This window comes from Lemur catta, chromosome 1 (genome assembly GCF_020740605.2).
Source record: "Lemur catta isolate mLemCat1 chromosome 1, mLemCat1.pri, whole genome shotgun sequence".
NCBI lineage: Eukaryota > Metazoa > Chordata > Mammalia > Primates > Lemuridae > Lemur > Lemur catta.
Window position 1 is genome coordinate 54,014,449 of NC_059128.1, and position 26,072 is coordinate 54,040,520.

Here is a 26,072-nt window from a genome sequence, read left to right on the forward strand (position 1 = left end):
AAAATACATTCTGTCTCACAAATAATTGCCTTTTAATCATTATAAGTATTAGGAGTATTATTTTCCTAGATTTCCTAGAAACTTTGCAAAATTCATGACATTCATGTAAAGATATTTTTTCTGTGTGGGTTGCTGTATAATTTTTGAGACTAGAGTTAAGGAAGAAAGCAGGGAGGCCTTCCTTGGGAAAAGCAGAGAGATATAGTTGAATGAGTAGGAGGTAGCCAGATAAGAGGAAGTTCTTATAAATTAGGTAGAGGGTTTGGGCTGCATACAGTATTAAGAAAGGAGCTATTGCAACTTCTTGGGTAAGAATAAAGAAAGTTCAAGGAGTACAGTGCATTCTATCTCACCATCCAGTTAATCTTTGAATTTCCTCTACAGTATATCCACCAAGGAGTCAACACTTCGTTTAAACGTGGTCAGGATCAGAGAACTCGGATACATATAAAGGGAGCCACTTTGTCTTTGAAACTCTTCCAGTTGTTAGAATTTTTGTTTGTGTCTTTATTATTGAGCCTAACAAATTTCATCCGCCAGTCTCATTTCAAACCTCAGGAACTATACAGGCACAATCTAGCTCTCTTCCATTTGACAGATAATTATCTGAATACAGTTGACACCCCTGGGACTGCTTTTCCTCCAGAGAAACATCCCCAGTCTCTTCAACTCCACCTTTCATGACATGGTGTTGAAGTACTATGCTTAGTCATTTAGTCATTCTAGAGTTTTGTCCAAGATCAATGCATAGACTGAAGAAATTGCAACTCTTACTCTTAAAATAGAAAGTCAGATTTGCAGTTGCTAGTCTGCAGGCATCGGCACCCCTCCCACCAGTAGCAGCTCCCCGAAGCTGCTGCTGACAGGGCACAGCAGGCTTAAACCCATCTATCAGAGCCCACAGGCTCAGATGTCCAGATTAACTCTTAAAGTCTTTTATAAAACTTGAGCTTCAAGTTTCTTTTATCAATTCTTCTTCTCTTCTTTCAAACCTAAAGATCATTCTCCTTGTCAGATTTAAGAGAAGCAAACCATGAGTTTATCAGCTTCCTTTTCTCTTTCTCATGTTTCTGTTTATTTAAAACCTCAACGTTTTTCCAAAAATAAATTAAAGTAGCTCTGTCATCTGTTGTCATCATACTATTCATCCATAATAACAAGGTTATCTTTCTTTTTCTTTCCCCTCTCTTTGCTTCCATACTAACAAAGAAAATGCTTTTTTTGTTGTTCTTAGCATTATTCATAGGCCTCAACTCATTCTGGATTTCAGCCTTCTTACTATAATTTTATAGCCCATGCCATTTTTATGTTTATCTATGGGTATCTATTTCTTCTTTCATCTTTGTAAATTTTTTAAACTCCAAATGCAATAGATCATTCCTAATTGTTTTATGAGAATTTGAGGGGATTTAGGACATCTGACACTTCTTGAACATTTTTCCATTTAAAATCTCAGGTCATGTGATCAAATCTATTGTTTTGTAAACTTTTACTGACATCTACCTTCCTAAAATGTGAAACAATCCTATTACTAGCTATTGTGTCAGTCATTTCTTCACAGGGTCACTATTATTTCTATCTAACTTTATTTTGTTGGTCATGACTTAGACCAGACTACTAACGACTTTTATTATACTAATGAGCTTCTTTTCTTTTTTGGTTTAAAATAATTAAGAAGATGACATTGATGGGGATTGCGTTGAATATGTAAATCACTTTGGTAGTATGGACATTTTAGCAATGTTGATTCTACCAATCCATGAACATATGTTTTTCCATTTGTTTGTGTCAGCAGCAACTTCTTTCCTCAGTGTTTTGTAGTTCTCTTTGTAGAGATCTTTCACCTCCTTGGTTAAGTATATTCCAAGTATTTTATTTTCTTTGTGACTGTTGTGAATGGTATTGAGTCTTTGATTTGACTCTCAGCTTAACTGTTATTGGTGTATAGGAATGCTATTGATTTGTGTACATTGATTTTTAACCTAAGAATTTGCTTAATTTGTTTACCAATTCCAGGAGTCTCTTGGTGGAGTCTTTAGGGTTCATTAGATATAAGGTCATATTGTCAGCAAAAAGCAATAGTTTGACCTCATCTTTTCCAATGAGGATACCATTTATTTCTTTCTTTTACCTGATGGCTCTGGCTAGGACTTCCAGCACTATGTTGAATAGAAGTGATGACACTGGGAAATCTTGTCTTTTTCCAGTTCTTAGTGGGAATGCTTTCAACTTGTCCCCATTCAGAATGATGTTGGCTACGGTTGTGTCATATATGGCTTTTATAATTTTGAGATATGCTCCTTCTATGCCTGGTTTGTTGAGGGTTTTTATCATGAAACATTGCTGAATTTTGTCAAATGCTTTTTCTGCATCTATTGAGATGATCATATGGTCTTTGTTTTTGCTTCTGCTTATGTGGTGTATCACATTTATTGATTTATGTAAGTGGAACCATCTTTGCATCCCTGGGATGAAGACCACATGGTCATGGTGGATTATTTTTTTAATATGCTGTTGAATTCAGTTTGCTAGTATTTTATTGAGGATTTTTGCATGTATATTCATAAGAGATATTGGTCTGTAGTTTTCTTTTTTTGTTGTGTCCTTTCCTGGCTTTGGTATCAAGGTGATACTGGCTTCATGGAATGAGTTGGAGAGGATTCTCTCCTTCTCAGTGATATGGAATAATTTCTGCAGTATGGGTACCAGCTCTTCTTTGTAGGTATGGTAAAATTTAGCTGTGAATCCATCTGGTCCAGAGCTTTTGTTTTTGGAAGCATTTTTATTACTGCTTCAATTGTGTTGCTTGTTATTGGTCTGTTCAGGAGTTCTATTTCTTCCTGACTGAGTCTTGGGAGGCTGTGTGTTTCCAGGAATTTGTCCATTTCCTCTATGTTTTTAAATTTATGTGCATAGAGATTTTCATAATGCTCACAGATGACATTTTGTATTTCTGTGGTATCTGTTGTAATATCTTCTTTTTCTTTTCTGATTGACCTTATTTGGGTCCTTTCTCTTCTATTCCTGGTCTATCTAGCAAGAGGTCTATTGATTTTGTTTATCTTTTCAAATAAGCAACTTTTTTTCATTGATCCTTTGTATTGTGTTTTTGTTTTCCATTTCATTTAGTTCTGCTCTGAACTTAGTTATTTCTCTTCCTCAGCAGGCCTTGGGATTGGTTTGCTCTTCCTTTTCTTGTTCCTTGAGACATGTCATTAGATTGCTGATTTGTGATCTGTCTTTTTAATGAAGGCATTTAAGTCTATGAATTTTCCCCTTAGGACTGCTTTTGCTGAATCCCATAGATTTTGATAGCTTGTGTCCTTTTGGTCATTCAGTTCGAGGAATCTCTTGATTTCCATCTTAATTTCATTATTGACCCAAAAATCATTCAGCAGCAGGTTGTTTTATTTCCATGACTGTGTGTGAAATTGAGTGTTTCTCTTGGAGTTGATTTCCTGTTTTATTCCACTGTGGTCTGAGAAGAAACATGGTATAATTTCTATTTTTTTTAATTTGTTGAGACATATTTTGTGGCCTAAAATATGATCAATCTTGAAGAATGTTGCATGTGCTGATGAAAAGAACGTATATTCAGTAGTTTGGGGGTAAATTGTTCTGTAAATGTCTGTTAGGCCCATTGGTTCTAGAGTCCCATTTAAGTCCTATGTTTGTTTATTTATTTTCTGTTTGGATGATCTGTCCTGTTCTGTCAGTGAAATGTTTACATCCTTGGCAATTATGATGCTGCTGTTTATCTCTTTGTTTAGATCTCATAGGGTTTGCTTTATGAATCTGAAAGCTCCTGTGTTAGGTTCATATGTATATAAGATTGTTATGTCTTCTTGCTGAATTGCTCCCTTTACCATTATATAATGACTATCTTTGCCTTCTTTACTACTGTTGATTTGAAGTCAATTTTATCTAATTTGTGAATGGCTATACATGCTTTCTTTGGTTTCCATTTGCATGGAATATTTTTTTCCATCTGTTGACCTTGAGTCTGTAAGTGTCCTTGTGCGTCAGATGTGCTTCCTGGAGACAGCAGATACTTGGGTTGTCTCTTAAGTGGGGCATTCAAACTGTTCACATTGATTGATAGCACTGATATGTGGAATGCTGTTCTGTTCATCCTGTTGGATACTACCTTAGTGCTTTGTTTTACCTCTTGTGCAATTGTTTTCTATGAGCTCTGAGCTTTAGCTTTTGGGTGGTTTTGTACTGGGGGGGGGCCCGCATCCATTGTGCTGATCCATGTATAATGGAGTTCTGAGTATTTCCTGCAAGGCAGGTCTCCTCTTGACAAATTCCTTCAGTGTTTGCTTGTCTGGAAAAGTCTTTATTTCTCCTTCATGTATGAAAAGTTAATTTTTCAGTATACAAAATTCTAAGCTGGAAATTGTTTTGTTTAAGAAGACTGAAGATAGGGCCCCAATCCTTTCTGGCTTGTAAGTTCTCAGTTGAGACATCTACAGTTAGCCTGATGGGTTTTCCCTTACAAATTACTTAATGTTTTCACTTCACAGCTCACAGGAGTTCCTCCTTTATGTTAACTTTGGCCAATGTGATGACTATGTATCTTGGTGATTGCTCCTTTGCAATGAATATCCCAGGTGTTCATTGAGCTTCTTGTACCTGGATGTCTAAATCTCTAGCCAGACCAGGGAAGTTTTCCTTGATTATTCCCTCACATAGGTTTTCCAGCCCTTGTTTGTTTTCTTCTTCACCCTCAGGGATGGCTGTGATTCTTATATTTGGCCATTTTACATAATTCCATGTTTCTTGTAGGCTTTGTTCATTCCTCTTAATTCTCTCGTCTTTATTTTTGACTGACTGATTTAATTTGAAAGAGCTTTCTTCAGGCTCTGAGACTCTTTCTTCTTCCTGGTCTAGTCTATTCTTAAAATCTATTCTTAAAACTTTCCACTGTGCTTTGTATTTCTATAAATGAATCTTTCATTTCCAGAAGTTCTATTTTGTTTTCTTTTTAATAGGTCGATCTCTTTAGTAAATTTTTCGTTCACTTCCTGAATGGTTTTCCTGGTTTCTTTGAGTTGGTTTTCCATTTTCTCTTGGATTTCTTTGAGCTTCCTTACAATCCAATTAAGAATTCTTGATCTGTCATTTCAATATTCTCATTTTGGTTGGTATCCACTGCTAGAGAGCTGGTGTTCCCTTTTGGTGGTGTCCCTTTTGCTCTGATTTTTCATACTTCTGGAGCTCTTTAGCTGATTCCTTCTCATTTGGAGCAGCTGTCATTTCTTATTTTGGGATTTTCTTTTGTTTAGGTGGGCTTTTTCCCCCCCTCACTTGAAAAAAAGTGTTTGTAGCATATGTTGAGTAAGAATCTTTGGCTTTGCTTATGGGTGCTTTGATGGCAATCTAGGTTCTGGATGGATGCCTTGGCTATAGATATCCTTAGTGTGGTGGTTTTCTTAGTTGCTAGTTGTTTGTAGGCTGTAGCAGTGGCAAGCTATGTGTGTGGGCAGATTCCCTGGCTCTCTTTGATGAGGGAGAATGGAGGTCTTTGAATTCCTTTCTTTCCCAAGCCCTGTGGTCTTCTTAACTGTGTGAATTGTACTGGCATGCCCAGCTTAATCTCTGAGATGTGGGTGGTGCTTGTGGATAAGAGTCAACAACACCCTATATGACTAAGTCAGTAAATGTTGTAAAGGGCTGTGCCAATTGACTTCCCTGTTAACTGGTGGTGCTTTCGGGAAGTAACAAGCTGCAGTGCTGTTTTGGGGACCTGTGACAGGCTCTAGGCCCTCCAAGAGAAGCACTCAAATGCCCCAGGTGGTGGCTGGGGCCCTGGAACTTCCAGGTGAGTCCTTCTCTGCCACAGCAGAGATTGGTGGTGTACCACATCTGGGCAGGGCTGGGTTGGGTGAGCTTTCCCTCTGGCTCCATAAAAGCTGGTAAGGTAGCTGTTTTGGCAGGGGCAAAGGTCTGCTCCTAGCTTCTGGGGAAAGCCACCAAGGAGGGGCTGAAGTGGCCCCACGCAGCCAGAAAGTCTACTTGTGGAGGCAGAGTCATCTGAGATTCACAATCTGGCTGTCAGGGGTGGGTTTTCCTCCTCCCCCTCCCCCTCTTCTCTGTAGTCTCCCTCTGGCATCTGCCCAGAGGCAAGAGCTCAAACTAGCTGAACTCCATGATGGTGCTGTAGGCCAGGAAGTTCCCTGTCCAGGATCCCACCCTGGGCTGAGAGCACAGCCTCCCTGTGGGAGGAGGCGTGCTCTAGAAGTGCACTGTGACTGGAATACACACTGTACTCTTTTCAGTTCTGCCTATGGGGGATCCCTTGCCTCCTGAGATTAGTTCACAAATCTCCCCTCAGTGCTCACAAGCAACACAATTGAGTTCTGGGGTATGGGATCTGGCCTGCAGGCCTGTCTCCAGGTCCCCAAAGACCAATTCCTGACTGTGCCAGAGAGAAGCATTCTGGTCCCAAGTTGCCTATGGGGTGGTCAGGCAGGTTTGATGTCCCTCCACTTCAGACACTCTGATGGAGCAGCTGGGCAAGCAGCACTGGGGAGGGCTAGCGAGTAGGAGCTCACAGTCTGGGCAACCCTTAGTCCTCCGCAGGTCTTTAAGAAGAGAGGTTTGAGACCCCCTCTCTGTGGAAGCCCCAGTGTGGTGTATGCACCAACAGGGTGGAAGCAGCAGCTCCTGAGAGCCCTGGCTCAATCCTCTCTCTTGGCAGCTGCAGTCAAGGGAGGGGAAAGGGAGGAAAAAAATCTGGATGGAGGAAAGCTAGCACTCTGGTCATCTCTGTCCCTCTCTCCAGAAGGAAGCCCTCCTGGAATATCCAGGCTCTGGGGTCAATGCAGATCCCCTGGGACCCACCGGCCCTGTGGCTCCTGAAGTCTGGACTGGAGTTGGGAAATATTTGTGTGGGAACAAGCAAGACGAAAACTGATGGGCTGAAGCCCCCCTGGGGAAGACAAAGGCACATGGTGGGTACAGAAGCAATATGGCTCCTGCCATCTCAGGTTGGGTCTGTAATGACTAGAAGTACTCCAAGGGGGCTTACAGGCTGGTACTTTGCCCTCAAGAAGCTCCCAGTTCACTGGCAGCAGCACCTTTTGGGCTCATGAGGGTAAAAAGTTCTCCAGCAGCTCAGGAGCCTGCTGACTGCCAGAGATGTGGGAGAGGGAGGAAAAAACTGCTCCAATTACCCTTTTTGCTGGACTCCAAGCCTCTTGGGAGTTGTCCTCTGCTGATATCTTGCTCCTTCTTGTTCTGCTCTTGGTAACTTCATCCTGTGGAATCTTTTGTATGCTCTGGCACTTTTCCCTCAGAAATACACCTGATCCATTATTGTTTGTTTGTTTTTCCTTTTTCATCTAAAACTTTTCTTTCTTTCTGAGATGATCTGGCAGCTGGTGTCTCTGGGCAGCCATCTTGTCTTTCCAAGTTCTTTTTCGTTTGTTACTAATGAGCTTATAAGAGTAGAAAGGGCCAATAAGGTAAGGAATGATGAAATTCTTTACTTTTTTGCTCAACAAGACCTTCAGGCATATATCTGAGCAACTGAAGTCCTGCATTGCTCCTTTATCACCTCTTTGTGCTATTTCTATTTATTGGCTATGTCAGGAAAGGTCTTCTTGTCCACTCAATCTGACCTGGCTTGCTGAAGGGTGTTGTTCCTCATTCCTGTGCCAGAGATGCTAGAGACTAACTTTATGGTCTCACATGTCCATATACAGGACAAAGTTTATGGATAACAATTGCTCTTAAAATGTTAACCCAAATAAATAAATATAAAATTCTTGGTAAAGACTTGGTGGGATGAGTCACAGGAATACTTCCAGTGCTATTTTTATGGCATTTCTGATGTGTGCCACAATATGCCACAACAATAAACCATAAAATCTTACAGGACATTCTCTTCTCCTCCCCTTGAAATATGTCTGGTTTCAATTTAGAGTCCTCTTAATCCATTCATGAAGTCTCTCTGGTCACACCATTCTTCATAAAATGCTTCTGAGAAAAACCAAAGTGCAAGCTTCAGAAAAACAGCATGACTGCTGATGGGGTCAATCACCAACCACAGGGTAAGTCCCTTCTCCCTGAAAGCAGTGATGGATTTTCTCTGGTCAACTCTTACTTGTGTATCTTCCTTGTTTCTTATTATTTCTGGAAGATCAATAGGCTAGTGTGATGCAGGATGAACCTAAGAAAGTAGAGCTTAAGAAATGAAGAAAAATTGGACAACACACTAATCCAAACATAAAGTCAACAGGACCAAGACTAGGATGGAGTAACTAGAAAAGAGAAGAAAAAACATAAGCAATCATGTCTGGGAAGGATCTAGGCCTTGGAAACTGACTATATGTGAACAGAAAAGGAAGAAGAAGGTCACAGATAAATCTCAGGTTTCAGAGTTGAGAGTCTTGGGCAAAAATTGAAAAACTGGTAATGGCCAGTTGACTTCGGTGAAGCATAGTAGGAACATAGTCATTGGTGGGGATGGGGGGCCCAGAAGTAGAGGGATTGACCAGGAAGGCTGTTTACCCAAGAAGGGGAATCTGTCTGAACCAGCCAGGGAGAGGGGAACTGGTGACAACCAAGGCGATATGCTGTGGTTCAAGGAGAAGGGGCTGCAGGTTTTTAATACCAATAATAATATATTTTTAAATAAATGTATTTAAGTCAAACAGAGACTCTCTCAAATTAAAGTATTAAGTACATATAGTAGTCCTCCCTTGTCCATGGGGCATATGTTCAAAACCCCCCAGTGGATGCCTGAAACCTCAGATAGTACTGAACCCTATATATACTATATTTTTTCCTATATATAGACATACCTCTAATAAAGTTTAATTTCTAAATTAGGCACTACAACAGATTAACAACAATAGCTAATAATAAAATAGAACATTATAACAACATACTGTAATAAACGTTATGTGAATATAGTCTCTCTCAAAATATCTTTCTTTACTGTATGGTATTTACCTGTTTTCACACTGTGGTTCACTGCAAGTAACTGAAACTGCAGCAAGTGAAACCACAGAGAAGAGGGGACTACTGTAATGGTAGGGTGATATGCAAATATGGTAAAAATTATGAAAATAATACATAAGTAAAATGAATCTGGGAAACATTCTCACAATAGAAAATGATTTAAGGATTAGTATAAACCTAAATGCGATAAAGTTATAAAAGTCCTAGTCCTTGGACTACAGTTCCTAACTCCCTCCATATGGTAACTAGAAGATTTTTTTTTTTTTTATTTCAGCTCTTCATGGGGGTACAAAAGCTCAGGTTATATACATTGTCCGTGTCCCGCCCATCCCCCTGAGTCAGAGCCTCAAGCGCCTCCATTCTCCAGACAGTGCACCTGGCACTCACCAACTAGAAGATTTTTAGTCAATTTCTGAAATACCTGAGGTTCCTTCCCTTCTTGAAAATCTGTCTTGCCCCCCCCCCAGGGTTGCAATTAGGGTTGAGACTAAAAGTCCTCATAAAGCATAAATTCTCTTTTCCTAAATGGACAATTTTTACTTCTGAGGCCCCCTTTTCAGAGTGAACCCCCCACCCCATACTTTGGCCCTTGCCTGGACCATTTCTTCACACCTGCACATCCTCGACTCTCATTAACTCTAAGTGTTTCCAACATAAATAGTTATTTTACCTTTAAAGACACCTGCTTGGCAGCTTTTGCATCACTTTTGGGCTGTCCATCTTCCAAAGGTTTACTTAATTCCACTGCTGGCTGAACTTCCGAAATTTCCTGAGGTTTAAATACTGTGCTTTCTGTTTCTAAGGGTCCCCATTCTGTACACTCCTGTTCAGTCTGGAACATACTTGACATGGCTTCAGGAAGCTCCTTAAGCATACTCTGTTGGGAAAAGTAAATGTACAAGAAGGCTTTTTTTATTGGTCCTTCCAAAGTTTTCAGTGATGCAACGTTGACAACAAAATGAATATGATAATGCATGTTTGAAAGTAAGCAGTGGTGGCAAGTTTCCTCTGAAGATTTATAAAGAGAAACTCAAATTGGCTTAAGAAAAATGTGAAGGCTGGCAAATTATTGTGGTCCTTGGTCCTTGTGTCAGAAAATATAGTCACTTCACAGTTGTTACAGGTAAAAGATGGCATACAGTACAAATAGCATCCAAGTTTCTTTATTTTGCGAGAAGGGATAGGTGGACCAAGAAATTTAAGTTTGTAAAATGAAACTTTAATATTGAGCTTATGTTTTTATAAAGCTACTGGATGATGTCATGGAAAGATTAAGAGCTCTGTAACCAGATGGGACTGAATTCAAACCCTGGATCTGTCAATAAATAGATGCTTGATCTTGGTCAAGTTACTTGAACTTCTTTAGCCTCATTTTCCTCACTGCTAAATGGGGGGGGCGGTTAATACAACTCTTTTTATTACATGACAAGGTGGATACATTGAGGCAATATGTGCTATGGGCCCTGCCCCTATAATGTCTACCTATGATAAATTCAATCATTTTATGTTCCATAGCTTTTGGCACTGTTGGGCATTCCCTTTCCTTTGAATTTCTCCACTCCTGGCTTCCTCACTACACTCTCTCAGAGAAAACAGGAGCAGGGTCTATAACACATATTGCCCCAGTGTATCTACTTTGCCATTTTATGAAAACGATTTTATTAACCCTTTTTACTAGTGAGGAACAAAGTTACAAAATCACGCAGGGTAAAAGATTAATTCAAAGAGCATGGTAGATCAATGGATTTTAATGTCATGATATGCAACAAGTTCATTTATATGGTTTCGAATCCCACATTGCAACTAATCTTTAAGAAACTACCACTTGTAAAATGTTGGTGCCTTAACAAAGTGTCCACAATTATGTAAAAAGGCTCTTAAAATATGACTCCCTTTCCAATCTGTATGAAACCAGATTTACTTAATATACTTCAACCATAAAAACATATTACAACAGATTAAATGTCAAAGCAGATATGAGAATCTAGCTCTCTATTAAACCAGACATTGGATTTGCAAAAACATGTAAGACAATCCTACTTTTCGCACTCAAATTTTTTGGTTTTAGATTTTTTTTCTAAAAAGTATATTTTTATGTTAATATTCAATTGGCTTATTGTTATTTTAAATGAATGAATATTTTAAATTTTTCTCAATTTTAATTTTTAATATGGTAAATATTGGTTGATATAATCCATGTAACCAAAAATTCTTTTGGGTTATTAAAATAATTTTTAATAGTATAAAGGTATCCTGAGACTAAAAAGTTTGAGAATTCCTTACAAAAGAAATTGTGTCTCACTTATCTTTTATATCTCAAGCACCTAGCATATTATAGACAGTCTGCAATTAAGTATGAATAAATGAATGAAAGGAAATTATTTCAATTTTTATCTAATCTACAATTATAATACTCATTAAATAGCAGTATGCTTTGACTCTTTACATACTGGTCTACTCCCTAAATGAGTTCCTCCAGGACAAGAACTGTCTTTTCTGTCTTTGCATCAACCATGTCTAAAACAATACCTGGCACATAATAGGAAAAGAAATGAATGAATACATTTCATGATTTTTTTATTTTGGGGGAGTAAGTAAGGAAATCACTCACTATGATGGTTCAAACACTGTTATATTCGAACTTGGTGGGTACTTAAGAAGAAAAGGTATTTCATTAAGAACGCTCCTTTTGAAAAAGAAGCAAGTTTCATCAAAGAACTTAGAGAAGTCTGGCTTGCGGCATTGAGATGCTCATGACTGAGGCCACCATGTTCTGAGGGCAGGTGCCAGTTACCAGGCCCCAGGTACCAGGTGCCACTGAGGAAGAGCAGGCCCTCCCAGTAGGGAGCATGCTGCCCAGGGCTGCCCACACAGATCTCAGCCTGGGAACTACCAGGGAAGCTTCAGAGCAGTCTAAGGGGCAGGTAGGACAGACAGAGTTCTGCTCTGTGGCACAGAGTAGGCACCCCCCAAAAAATGTGTCTGGAATGGAAGACACCATAGAAAAGCCCTTCTACCATGACCAGGTACCATGTCAAAAGGTATTTTATCTCTAAAGTAGTGGTGAGCTTCCTCATAAAAAGTCAGTGGCCAGAAGAGAATGAGTGATTGCTTGTTTTTCCCACAGACTTGCAAAGAAATTGATATTTTTGTTTAAATCTTTATTTTAAATAATCAAGATGCTGTCTAAGCTAGGTACCTGATAGTAGGCCTTTTTCATCATTTCCTTTAAGATGGTAAATTTCCTTATACAGGGGGTCCCAGAAGTCTCCATACACAGGGAAAATGGGAAACCATAGCTAATGTACCTTTATTTACAAAATATTCATTGCAGGATTTTTCCTTTGTATGGAGACTTTTGGGACACCTTGTATTTTAGATGAATGTAGTAAATGGTATTAACTCAAGTTTATTCTGTTAATGAAGATTTCTATTTTGCTAAGCCTAACTGATCTTGTATTTGCAGCTTATTATACCTATTAGAATATCAGAGGTTTTGCTATCTATCTGTAAACGGTGTCACCTCTAAGCAGCTACCTAGATATCAGTCTTAAGCTCATAGCATGTATGGTAAGGCTTCACAATTGATTTATCTACATACTATTACCAAGTGGCTACTAGTGCCACCACATGCTGGCTCCTGAGGCAGGTGATAAGAATATAAAGGAGAAAATGATATGGTCTCAACCAGAAACATCTCAAACTCTAGTAGTTCCACTATTTGTGGCAACTCTAATATTATAATATAGGCTTTCATGGCTTTCATGAAAAGAAAAGGTTCCATGCGCTTTTTGAAAAAATGATATGCTATCCTAAGAATGAATTACAGTCACAATTTTATGTTTACGGGGCCATATTTTCAGGCACCAAAGGAATTTGTTATTTGATGAAAACATTTTATGAATCCTTTGTAAAGGAATTTGTCATTGTGCCATCATTTCTCTATGTAAATGTGTGTTTCTCTACACAGGCAGACACTTCCCATTCTCAGGGAATATGTTCCGGATTATTTTGAATCTTGCTATGATTTTGTCAATGACGGATAAACAGGGAGCTTTTTTTCTAAAAGGAACTGTCACCAACTATCCATATTTCTCAACCAAATTTTGTCCTTATCAATGATTTTAACAATTCTTCTAGCAGAATAGAGTTTAGAGTGATGCTTTCTTAGAAGCTAATAAATTTTAATTAATTCTCCAACTATCTTCTAGATCTGAACGTCTCTAAACAAGAAGAGTGGTTAAAATCTTGCCTTTCTGAAAAGAGTTTTGGCCTCAGCCCAGAAGGTCTATGATTGCCAGCTACAGTGAGCCAAAGTAGCCAGGACTCCCAAGGAGGAGTTGGATTAGTGTTCGCAGTTAAACATACCTCTAAAATAAATCAGAGGAAATCTTTTTTCAGCTCTCTATATAAACATTCAAGTAACAGGAGGCAGACTATTACTTTAGCATAGGAAAGGAGGATTTTCACTAAAGGCTTTACCACTTGAGGCTCCTCAACACTTATCTGTAGTCCTTGCTCTGCTTGTATCGGAGGTGTTTCTGCTTGCATCTGAGATGATTGGACGTACATTTTTCCCATTAAAGGAATATCCTTGAAGAGGGGGAAAGGAAATAATTAAAATAATGACAGTTTTAAAAATCATCTAGGCACACTATTTGATATAACAAAATGTTAATCAATTAATGCAGTACATAAGAAATACAGAAGAGAAATATAAGCTGGTCAATAACATGCAGCAAGTGAGAACTATGTGAAAAGCACAATAAAAATATTTTTATCAATTCTTTCAATTTCATGGCTTTTTAAATTGTTGATCTCTGTAGATATATCATTATATTTAATAAGACAATGAGGTAATATTAAATCAGATGCTATAAAACAATGCTATTAAATCAGATTCTGTAAAACACTACACACGAAAGATAAAAGCAAAACTAAAATTTAATCCAACCAAGAGCAAGAAGGAATATGAATATACATAAAACCTCACTGAATGTGACTGTTAGGGCCTTTTTACCATTACTAATGCCAATTGCAATGATATACTCTCTACTCAGTTAAGGTGGCAAGAAGACAGGACACTACAATGACTAAGGAAGCAGGAATAAAGAGAACCAGGTTCTGTCCAAACTGTGAAGCCACAGATCAGATATCAACAGGCGAGATATTTTGCTTCCCTTCACCTCAGTTTTATCATCTTTATAGTGGCATTCAACTACATGCCCTTTTAAGGCCCCTTTTTTCTCTAGTCTTTTAGTAATGTCAACAGCAAGATTTGAACACCCATTGTGCTTTAAAACTCTTACCTCTCTACTTTTTCTTTGCTTTATTAAAAGGATCCAATGCAGGCCATTAGATTCTACTTCTGCCTTCTGTCTATAAATAACTATAAAACTGGACAAAATATGGGGAAAACTCTTTTAGACCTGGACAACAGGCAGTGCAGAACAGTGATGACAGAGAATAGAAACAAACAAGGTAAAAGCTACAATTACCCCAGATTTCTGCCTGATACAATTTCCAGACCATGACACAAGGAGGGAGAAATCAAACAGAGCGCAGGTATCTCATTAGTTGAAGACACAAAAATCAGATGAGGAGAAGACAGGGAGGCTAGAATTTATAAGGAACAGTATGGAGATGAGGGCATTATATAGATAAAGAGCTACATAAATCTGCATAGGTTCCTTGAGTCTTTGGCTAAAATCTACTCATGCAATGAATGGTGAAACCCAGGAGGCTAGACAAAGAAAAACTTCCAAGGAAGAAAACAATTACCAAGGAGCTATGAATCACAATTACCAGAGCTCACACAAGGCTGGAAATCATTAGATCTCCCACCAGATATGCAGAATACATGATACATTCATTATAAACCACACAACGATCACACATTAGCAGTATGCTAAGTTAGCCCCAGAGTAAAGACTTCTCTAGAGTTTAGCAATGCTTTAAAATAAATCTTGAAAATATCTCTTCAAGTAACTTAACTGCCTATCAGAACAAACTCCAACACTTTTTAAAGGAAGACAACAAGATCCAATATTCTACCATGTAAAACTCACAATGTCCAGCATCCAATCAAAAGTTACTGGTCATATGTAGAAGCACATAAATGTGACACACAACCAGGAGAGAAAACAGTAGAAAAAGACCCAGACATGACAGAGATGTGGGAGATAGCAAATAAGGATCTCAAGCCTCTAATATAAATATTATAAATGCTCAAAGTTAAATAAAAATGTAAACATAATGAGGAGCAAATGTAAGATTTAAAAACATAGAATCAAATGGAACATCCATAGATAAAATATATATCACCTAAAAGAAAATTGTCACTGAGTGTCATTAACAGCAAAGACACTGCAGAAGAAAATATCAGTTAACTTGAAGACATATCAACAGAAACCATGCAGAATGAATCACAGAAAGAAATAAAACTGAAATAAAATGAACAAATAATCAATCTACTACATATTTAATTGGAGTCCCAGAAAAGGGAGTGAGAAGTAACAGAAAATACTTGCACAAAAAATGGTCCAAAATTTTCCAAATTTCATAACATCTATAAACTCCCTGATACAAGAAGCTCAATGAACTCTAAGCAGAAGCAGTCAAAGAACACAGCACCAAGTTTATAATAAAAATAATAAAAAGCAGTAACAAGGAAAAAATCTTATAAATAATCCCCCCAAAAAAACATTAAGTACAAAGAAACAAAAAAAATTGGAGACCAATTACTACAAACTAATACTACAGATTTCTTGCCAGAGTTACACAAGTCAGAAAACAATGAAGCAACATATTTAAAATATCTGTACTGAAAGAAAATAATTGTCAACATAGCATTCTATATCCAGCAAAAATATCTTTCAAAACTCAAGGTAAAACACCTCTTCAGCAAGCAAAAAGTGACAAAAATTCACTGTCATCAAACTTGCACTACAAGAAATGTTAAGGAATTCCTCAGGCAGAAAGGAAAAGATATATTAAAACTTGAATCCACACAATGGATATAAGAGTAACAGAAATGAAAAAAACGTGGGAAAATGAAAGACATTTTCCCTTTTTAATAATTGCTTTAAAAAAGACTGCTTAGATAAAAAATAATGTACTGTGAGATTTATAACACATATAGATGTGAAGTATACATTAACAATAGCACAACAATAGGAGAAAGGAAAAAGAACTGTAAAGTTTTTTACCACTGTAAAGTTTCTATACTATTTGTGAAATGGTATATTATTTACTAAGATAAATTAAATATGTATATTATAAATCCCATAGCAGCCACTAACACAATAAAACACAGAGAAACAGGTAATAAGCTAATAGTAAGGAATAGCATGGGATGCTAAAAAAAATAATTGAAATAAGACAGGTAAAGAGGAGAAAAGAACAAAGAACACAAGTGGCAACTAGAAACCAAATAGCAATATGGTAAGTCCAAACTCAACCATATCGATAATTACATGTAAATGGTTCTAAACACTGCAATTAAAAAGATAAAGATTGTCGGACCACAACAAAAACAAAACAAAGGCCTACTATATAATAACTATTGAAAGCCTACTTTAAGTATAAAGGCACAAATAGGTTAATACTAAAGAGATGAAGGAAGATATAATGTGTGAACACAAATCATAAGAAAACTGGAGTGGCTATATTAATATCAGACTAAGTAGACTTCAAAACAAGGAATATTAGCAGGAGAGAGAGGATCATTTCATAATAATAAAATGGTCAAGTCACTCAGAAGACATAACAATATTCACTATGACAAAGCTTCAAAATACATAAAACAAAAACTAACAGATCTAAAAACAAAAATACACAAATACACTATTATAATTGGAAATTTTAAACCAGGATTATCCGGCTCCAGAAACTAAAAGTGCAGACTTCATCCACTACACAATATATACATGTAACAGAATTCAATTTGTACCCCCTCAATTTATTAAATGAAGAAAAAAAGAAATGTAAGCAAAACTAAAAAAAAAATTACTAAGACATAAAAATTGACTTGAATCAGAAATCTTGGATTTTGGACCAAGAAAAAAGTCAAAAAGAAATTTTTTAAGTAATACTATTAGTATTTTATCTAACATGCATTAATATTATCTTGTCTCCCTGAGTTATAAACTACTACTAGTAGTATATTTCTACACCTTCCACAAGGTTTGGCAAAGTATTGAACAAATTTTTAAACTCCATAAATAATTGAAAATTTATACAGCTGTGAGCAGTCCAGCTTCACAATCCTGGATACATTTTTCATGTGTTTCACAGAGCAACTTCCAGCTGGGACATCTAACTTAGAATCCAAAATGTCAAACCTGGAAGGAACTTAAAGGATCGGTAAAATCTGAAAGAAGCCCAAATTTAACAGACGCTGAAACCAGAGCTTTGAGCTCTAACTAGCACTGTGTAGTATTCAAAACAAACAGAGCACATGGTCTTTCCCCTAAACTGCTTCAAGCAGATGAACCAGCAACAGAGGCAGCAGTGTTCCTCTGGCCTATTAGGCAGGTCCCATATTTTTTCAATGATCATTAAAAGGGGTGGGGAGAGCAACTGCCCCCCACTCTTCATCATGCAATCCAGGTTCTCCCCAAATGACACTGGCCATGGTGACATGGGACAAAACAGCATTTTCTAACATACACTCATTTATAGTTTCATCAGCACTTATTCAAGCTGTACCGCCTTTAAGTAACTTACTGTGAAGTTCAAGTTTCAGAAAGAAGGAAAGAAAAGGCCATTTTATGGCCCTAAACAAATACTTGTCCACGCAGGTTACTTTCTTGAGAAACTGCCCTGATTTTCATTGACTTTCTCTCGCTTCCTGCAGGCAAAAACCCTGAAGGCATTGGCCTGTAGAATCCTGCTTACAGGCACAAGACTGTGTCAGAGATGCTTCATATTCATTCTCACCACTTTTGACTTTTATTTTTAATTAAACATTTTATGTGATTGTTCTTAGTAACTGGCCCCTGCATTCAGTGGAACATCTGAAAAACGTAATTTGAAAAAAACAACAGCATTTGAAGGGCTGTCATATAAATGTAAACATCAAAATTGCTACAGAAACTATAACTAAATACATGTGGCATCTTTTCCACAAAGTCCTAACAGAATATAGTCTATTACTTAAGCCTATTCAAAAATTACACTATTCCCAGAATCACTGTGTTTCAACTAAGATTTCTATTTTATATAATATCACTTCTCTGATAGGTGCCCTGTGCTATAAAACTATACAATGCTTTTAGGAAAAAAAAAAAAAAAAGGCACTATGAATACTATGGCATTCATGAAAAGCTTGTTTAAAGCAGGTCACCTAAAACAGATGCAATCAGAAAAATATTTCCAGAATATGATCAAGTCTATGACTGGGCAATGCACCATCCTTTACTCGTTGACATTTATACTGGAAAAGACAACACAAAATCCAGGCTTTTCCTTTCAGAAGCCTATAGAGAAATTTGAGTCAATATGCCTGCTTCTAGGTTATAGGATCTGCTATGTCAGATATGACATCTCTTTGAAATAAGGACCAACTATTTAGTGAGTTATGATCAGCTATGTGAGCAGCACTGTGCTACAGCACTTCAGGGCTAGGAATCCAAGGGAAGCATAAGGCAAGATTCTTTCCCTCAAGAAGTTTACAGTCAAGTTAAAGAGATGAAAACAGACTAGAAATAATATTGATCAAAATGCAAGGCAGTGTATTTAATCAAGTATAATTATTATGCACAGGGTCCAAGTTCAACAGGGATCCAATTTATACAGAGAGATGAGGAGAGAGTACAAATATCAGAAAATGCAACAGTTTGAACTATGCTATTGAAAAATAAATTTGGGAAAAAGCTGGGTTCTTGGGGCAGGAGGTAGGAGGAGGGAACACAGTTCTTATTTCATATTTTAATATAAGACCACCTGAAAATAATTATGCATCTGTACCAGTGAATTTCGAAAGTTCATATACCTCTTTTGTTTATTTAGTCAACAAGATTCCATAAATTAAAATTTTCAAAACACAAACTGAGTAAGGATGAAAACATTTGTTGTGTTTTCTCAAATGACACTAAGTCTAAAAGACTTTGTTTTTGCTGTTCCTGAGTCAAATAATAAACTCAATTTTCTTAAATGTTTTGTATTGTAAAACCTTTCAAAATTGTTAACTAAAATAAAACTCAGCATCTTAATGCACAGCTCACCCATCATAATGTTCAACAAAAATAATTTTGGTACCACTTGCAGATCTTGTTACAAAAAGGCTCTAGTAACCATCATCCAAGAGCATCCCCTTTGATTCCCACCTCCTGAGTAGTCTACCTCCTCAGTGAATAGGGCAGGACTGTGTAATCAATAAGATAACAGCAGAAATGACAGTGTATGGCTACGACATAAAAGATATGGCAACTTCCATCTTGCATTCTCTTAGATCACTTGTTCTGGGGGAAGCCATCTGCCATGTCATAAGGACATTCAAGTCCTATGGAGAGGTTCACATGGTGAGGAACTAAAGGTCTCCTGCCAACAATAAGTAACAATTGCCATTTTTGTGACTGAGGAATCCTGGAAGCAGATATTTCAGCCCCAGTCAAGTCTTCAAATAACAGCTCCAGACAAGACTTTGACCCCAACCCCACAAGAGATCTGGAGCCAGAATCACATAACATAGCTAAGCTGCTCCTGGATTTCTGACCCACAAAAACTGTGTGAAATAAGAAATATTCATTGTTTTAAGCTGCTAAGTTTTGGGGTGATTTGTGCACAGAAATTGATAACTAAAAAGGGTCCTAAAAGTAAAATTCTAGCTCTTCACATATTTTGTGGCATTTCTGAGAGAACCTAAGATCTCAAAATCACATAATAATTTTTATTTTTTAGGTAAGTACGTGCTTTCTACCTTATTACCTATTATTGCATAATTTTTCTTAGCCTTTGTAAAAGATATATATTGCTTTAGAAAAACCCATTAAAAAGTGAGGTAGTTTGTGCTAGATCCTTAAGCAAAACACAAAGTAAGTGTGCTAACAAAATATACTCAGTGATACTTAATACACCCTCCTTTATGCCACATAATTATCCCATACATCAGGAAATATTATCACCTAACATTTCATTACATTTGTCAGCAATTTTGAAAGACACATTCCATGTGCCATTGCTACACTATTTGTGAAAACTATGGAATTACAGAGAATCAAAAAGCTTTCTAGAAGCTAGACTTTATCATAAGCCCACACAAAGAATATGGTTCTTTGTCCTATTATTAAACAAAATCAGTGAAGGAAATTTTGTAAGTCCCTTCAGAAACACAAATCTCTATATAACAACATCTAGCTTATGTTTATATTCTAGGGAATGTACATTCTTTCCCTAGTTAAGATGAAGAATAATTGATTAATGTTACCCATAAAAAAGCATCAATAATCAACCTTCAGTTATCTCTTCTCCATACTAAATTCCATCTCCTCCAAACTTTTCTTGTATGGGTCTGGGAGAAGAAATGATAAATTTTCAGAAGAATCCATAAGAATATTCTCTTAAGCCTCCTAATCTCACATGTGATTTAATAACATAAATAAATACTTCAATAATAAAATTCAGAGCTCCAAGAATAAGCATATTTTTATTTACATCATTCAACACATATTTATTTATGGAGGGACTACTAAGTCCAAGGAATTATATGAGGTAATGTGAAGGATAAAAAGGCAAAAGATAAATAATCTTGCCTCTAGGATGTTTATGGTCTTATAAAACAAATTTGGCATTCATTTGATCCATCCTACTAAAAATAGAAAGAAAAATAAACTTGATTCTGATCACTTGGGTAGTCACAGCCTAAAAGAACATATATATTGATGTGTAAATAAATAATAATATATGTCATAAGAGAGGTACAAAGTTAATTTGTACCAAGGAGTTGGGGCAAGAAGGGGGAAGATAGATTTAGAGTAGAAGGGAGAATTTCCTTAAAATGGTTCTTAAGGGAAAAGTAGGAAATAAATGTGTCCAGTAGATACAAAGGGCATTCGCCGTGGAGAAAGACTCACGTGCCACTTACTGCACTCCCCATCTCGCCAGTGGAAGGTATCTTCACATTGGCCCCCCCACTCCCTACCCGCAGCTCTACTTCTAAGAGGTGGTGATGAACCCTGTGGTTGAGTACATTTCCTTGGTTCTCCAAGATGGTTTTGCTGATAGCCAGATTCTAATTTAAAAGGGAAATCACTCTATTCATTTCATTTATGTGAAATTGTGGGAACTTGTACCATGTTATCTATATCCTTAATTTCCCCTCTCCCACTTTGCTAATTTCTGAAGCAAGAAGGCTAATCTCTGGGCAGGAGCTATGAGCTTATTCAAGCTATCAAGGGATTCAGTCAAGGGTCTCAGTTGGGAGCATCAGAAACAGACTCTTATCATTTAGGAGGCATTGAAAGGCTGTCAGGATTCACAGAATCAGTGGGAGAAGGACCACAGCAGTCACAGAACCAAGAAGCAGGAAGCATCACAACAGTCTCTTAGCAAGAATAGACTTGCCAGGATTCCTCATAATACAGTGGCCTAGAATGGATCCTTACCACCCTTTCATAAACAGACATGATATGTTCAGGAAATTTTTAAAGTCCAGTGGATGGCTGGTGTGGTAAATTGCATTAACAGCCTCAATTCTTCACCTCTCACTCTATCCACACCTTTTGCCATAGTGGTTTTTTCCCATTAAGAGGCAAAGTTTATTTTCCTGCCTCCTGACTCTGGATTCACCCATGTGACTTGCTTTAGCCAATATAATGAGACAAAAGTAATGATATGACAATTCTGAGCCTAGGACTCAAGAGGTCTTACAAGTTGCTCCATTGAACTTCTGCTGTTCGTATGAGATGCACATGCCTCATCAAACCACTGGTTCCAGGAAAAGAAAACATGCATGGATATGCCTGGTCTAGATGTGCCACGTGGAACAGAGCTGGCCCAGCTAAATTCTCTAGCCAGAACAGAGGCCTCATCTGATCCACTGATACATGAACAAACCAAGTGGCTCCCAGATAGGTGGGCAAACCCAGCCTAGATTAGGTGACTACAGCCTAGAGTAGGTGACTCCAGCCAAGCACAGATGTGAGAGGTATAATAATATTGCTTTAAGCCACTAAGTTTGAGGATGTGTTTTGTTACATACCATTAGCTGACTGATACAACTGGTGAATAAATTAGAAGACAAAAGAAAAGAGTAAGGTTAGTAAGATCAAATTATGAAGGACCCTCTATGCTATCTATAATTTGGAGTTAGACTCTATCTTGTGGTCAGAAGGAATCCAGCCAAATTTTTAGTGAAAAAATAAATTAATTTTAATGTCTGGTGAATAAACTTTAGTGAGAATAAGAACTGGAAGTTGATCCTAAAGACATTGTAAGGATCCAGGTGAAAGCTGATGAGGGCCTAACTTGAGGCACGGCCACTGGAAATAAGAAGGCAGCTTAAAAGAATATTCCTTATTAATTCTCATTCTCCATTCCTAATGATATTCTTAGATCAAAGGAAAATATTAATAAAAATAACCCTCAGGTTTTTGAAATAGAGGGGAGCCCCATGTTGAGTCTAAGTGGAATTCATATATGTTTGGGCATGTCTTGTCATGGTGGGTCTGTCAAGTCTGATGGGTCAGACTTTCCAAAGTCTCATTTGTATGAATATGGACAGTCACTTGGGAAAACATCCCAAAGAATGAAGGAGTTAGGCATGATGAGCAGAGCCCCACAAGAAAGCCTTGGTCTTCTGAGAAAGGAGGCAATGCTGTCTCTCAGATCTGTCTCCTGGTCTAGCCCAATGAGACTCATACCTCATTCATAGCAGGTATGTGCTGGGAGGGGAATGGGGATGTGGGCACAAGAAAATAATGATTTGGGCACTATAGGTAAACAATGAAAGAATTGATTAACTTAATTCTGTCCCATGAAGAGGTGAAGAAGAGTCCTCCTCCCTCAACCCAATGCCCCTGTTCCAGACAGGGCTGATTGATCCAGTAGACGCAGTGGGCACAGTGCCTGGGGCCCATGATACTTTAAGGACCCATAAATATGTGTTAGTTTTAACTTCTTTTAAAATCAGAAGAAAAATAAGTATAGCAATAATGAATAATTATTATTATATATTATTATTATATCATAAAGATAAATATAATCCAGACTGGATTATATTTATCTTTACACCAACATGGTAATAAAATATATTGTTTAATATTTTTTATGGTGAGGGGGCCCCTAAATACAAAAATGCCTAGGGTCCACTAAAGTAAAAATGCAGCCCCGGGCCCACCCCACAGTGAGAGCCCTGAACTGAGGTGGACATCACCAGGACAGGGGTGGGTAGTTGTCCCTCCCCCACCTATCCCCTCAGAGGACATGGGTAGTGAAGTGTAAAGGGGGGGTTGGATTCAGCATGTCGAGAGCAAGTGAGTTTTGAGGGTATCTTTCCTTACTTCCTATTACCTTCTGTCCTAAGGGAGACTCTGCCCCTGACAAGGCACCACAGGAGCAGTTTGACAAGAGAGCCATCCTCTGAGAGAAGCAAGAAATCTCCTCAATGGCCTGGGCAGGCACTCTGCCTGCATTGCTCCAGGAAATTGCTACGTATACTCATAGATGCTGGAGAATTAATACTATTGACACTATAAATCAGTGGCTTTCACCTTTTTTGAAGTAGCAGGACCAATCTGTCAAACAAACTCATACTCGGAGGCCCAGCATATATAGCAGAACAACAGGGAATGCTGCAGTTAGGAGAAGACTGATGGAGGGTGCTGGAAGGACCAGAGTCCTGCCCACTCATTCCTGCTCTAACCCCTCCACAGGACAAGGACTCTCTGGGACACTGGAAATCACTATTCTTGCTAAGTTACAGTATAATATAGATGCGGGATCTAAAAACAAACTTACACTTAGAGCTCATTTCATTTGCAAGTTGTTTGGTAATCATATATTCATTTAGTTCCCATATATTCAAATATATATGCTGGTGGTAGGGGCCATGTAAGAAGTGATCTAAAGCAAGGCTCTGGTGTGTGCACAGGATGACAAGTTTGATTCAACTGCTGCCGAGATCAGTCTTTGCCAATCCCTTATTTACATTATATCGTGCAAGATATAATGGTGCAGCCTTGGAGTGTGAGCATCTCAGCACAAAGAGTGTGATTCTGGTTTAAATGAGATGTCCTCCTCTGGGCTTACTTTTGTCAGTCTCACACAGCCTCCTTTCCCTCAAGATGCTCAAGGTTAATTCTGCCTGTTCACCATTTTCAAATTAAGTGCTAATTTGGGAACTTGATCCCTTCATCATATAAAACTGCATATTAACTTTCATTGTGACAATTCTTTGATTTTCAAAGACAGTCAATAGTGACACAAATGCCACTGTTTTCTTAAGCCTTTGTCCATATGAATACCCTAAACATCGTGTCTTAAGTAATTGGCATAACTAATAAATTAAAAAAGTTTGAATTTGATAGTATAAGCAAGAGAATTAGGGCTTTAGATGAACACTTTAGACTAACTTCTTAATCTTGATAATTTATAATATCATCATAAATTATATTTCAAAGAAAAATAAATCTAGCTGTGCAATATAATTATAGTTTTGTGAGACTAAGACCCAAATTTTAGAGTAGAAACACAGATTTAGTCTCAGAAAGGCCACTTGAGTTTCCATAATCATTTCATTTTGTATAAATTTCAAAGATGAAGATGAAATACTTTTTCAGACATTTTACTTATCCAGAGTTTTCCTAAAAACAAAAAACCAAAAGGGCAGATAAACCCAAAATGCCCCTACTAGGCCCCCACCACCTCACACATACTTTCTAGTAACAATGGCCAATGTCCTCAAGTTCTCTGCTTTGTTCAAAAGAGAAAAACCTGATCACATAAAATGATTAACAGAATCTTGCACGATATAATGCAAATAAGGGATTGGCAAAGGAGGGGTCCACAGACCAAATCTGGTCCACCACCTGTTTTTGTTTGACCCATGAGCTAAGAATAGTTGAATAGTTTTTATATTTTTAATGATTTTTTTAGAAAATCAAAAGTATAACATTTCATGACAAACAAAAATTATATAAAATTTAAATTTCAGTATCCATTAATAATGTTTTAAATTTCATCAATTAAAACATTTGTCAAAATCTATTTTATCTCTTGTTATATAAGTACCTACATACTACCCTTGATTTTGCTTCCTGGTCCACAAAGATGAAACTATTTACAATCCAGTCCTTTACAGAAAAAGTCTGGCCACCCCTGATGTAAATAATAAGTAATATAAAAGCTCCACTCTGTGGAACAAATGCATCTTGAAAGAGGACCAAAGAAATGAATTTTTCATCCCAGGATGTCAGACAAGACAAATGTTTTTAAGGGTTGATACATATGAAAAAAAAAAAAAGAAATCAAATTGTATCCTTATGTAGAGTTGCATGGGTTACACTGATTTTATCACCTTATTTCATACCAGATTGTCTGAAAAACAAGATAAATGGGCATCTTCCTCCAAAATTCAAAAACAAAATTAATTTCATTTAGAGTTTAGACCTAAGAATTAAGCAACAACTCTACTCTTACCCTCTGCTTAACTTGATAAGGTTTTTATTAAACACAATAATATTTTTCTAAATTGCTATCTTTGAAAAATCTACTTAATGACAGTGTATTAAATAATTTCCAATTCATGGAACATACCAATAATTTTTTATATTTCTTTATAGATTGTTCATACCATTCATATTGGAATACTTAGTCTCCCAAAGATACTGGAGCCTGTCTTAGCTCAGTGTCCTTGTTAATGTTTGTCTCTCACGAGGGAATTCACATCCTCAATACTCTTGTGGGTGGTTCCCTAGGTGACATAGGGAGATATTTTATTTGACTTGGGGGGGGTCTTATTTTTTTAATAGAAAGTTTCCAAAGCTTCCAAATAATTTTTATTGAAATTCTACTCCTCCTTAAACATTCATTCAGAATTCATTGTTCCCACAGCACATTACCTATACATCTATTTAGCATTTATGCTATTAGAATGTGCTTTC

The 26,072-nt window shown here is 37.3% G+C and overlaps 1 protein-coding gene across 1 annotated transcript in view; it reads right to left on the reverse strand.

The window, feature by feature from the left end:
• Nucleotides 1-26,072, reverse strand: part of TTC6 (tetratricopeptide repeat domain 6) — a 170,893-nt gene that overhangs the window by 107,960 nt on the left and 36,861 nt on the right. Inside the window, exons 3-4 of the mRNA XM_045568276.1 lie at nt 13,453-13,563; nt 9,641-9,847 (exon numbers count right to left, since the gene is read on the reverse strand). Coding sequence (XP_045424232.1) covers nt 9,641-9,847; nt 13,453-13,563 — 318 coding nt within the window. The remainder of the gene's footprint in view (nt 1-9,640; nt 9,848-13,452; nt 13,564-26,072) is intronic.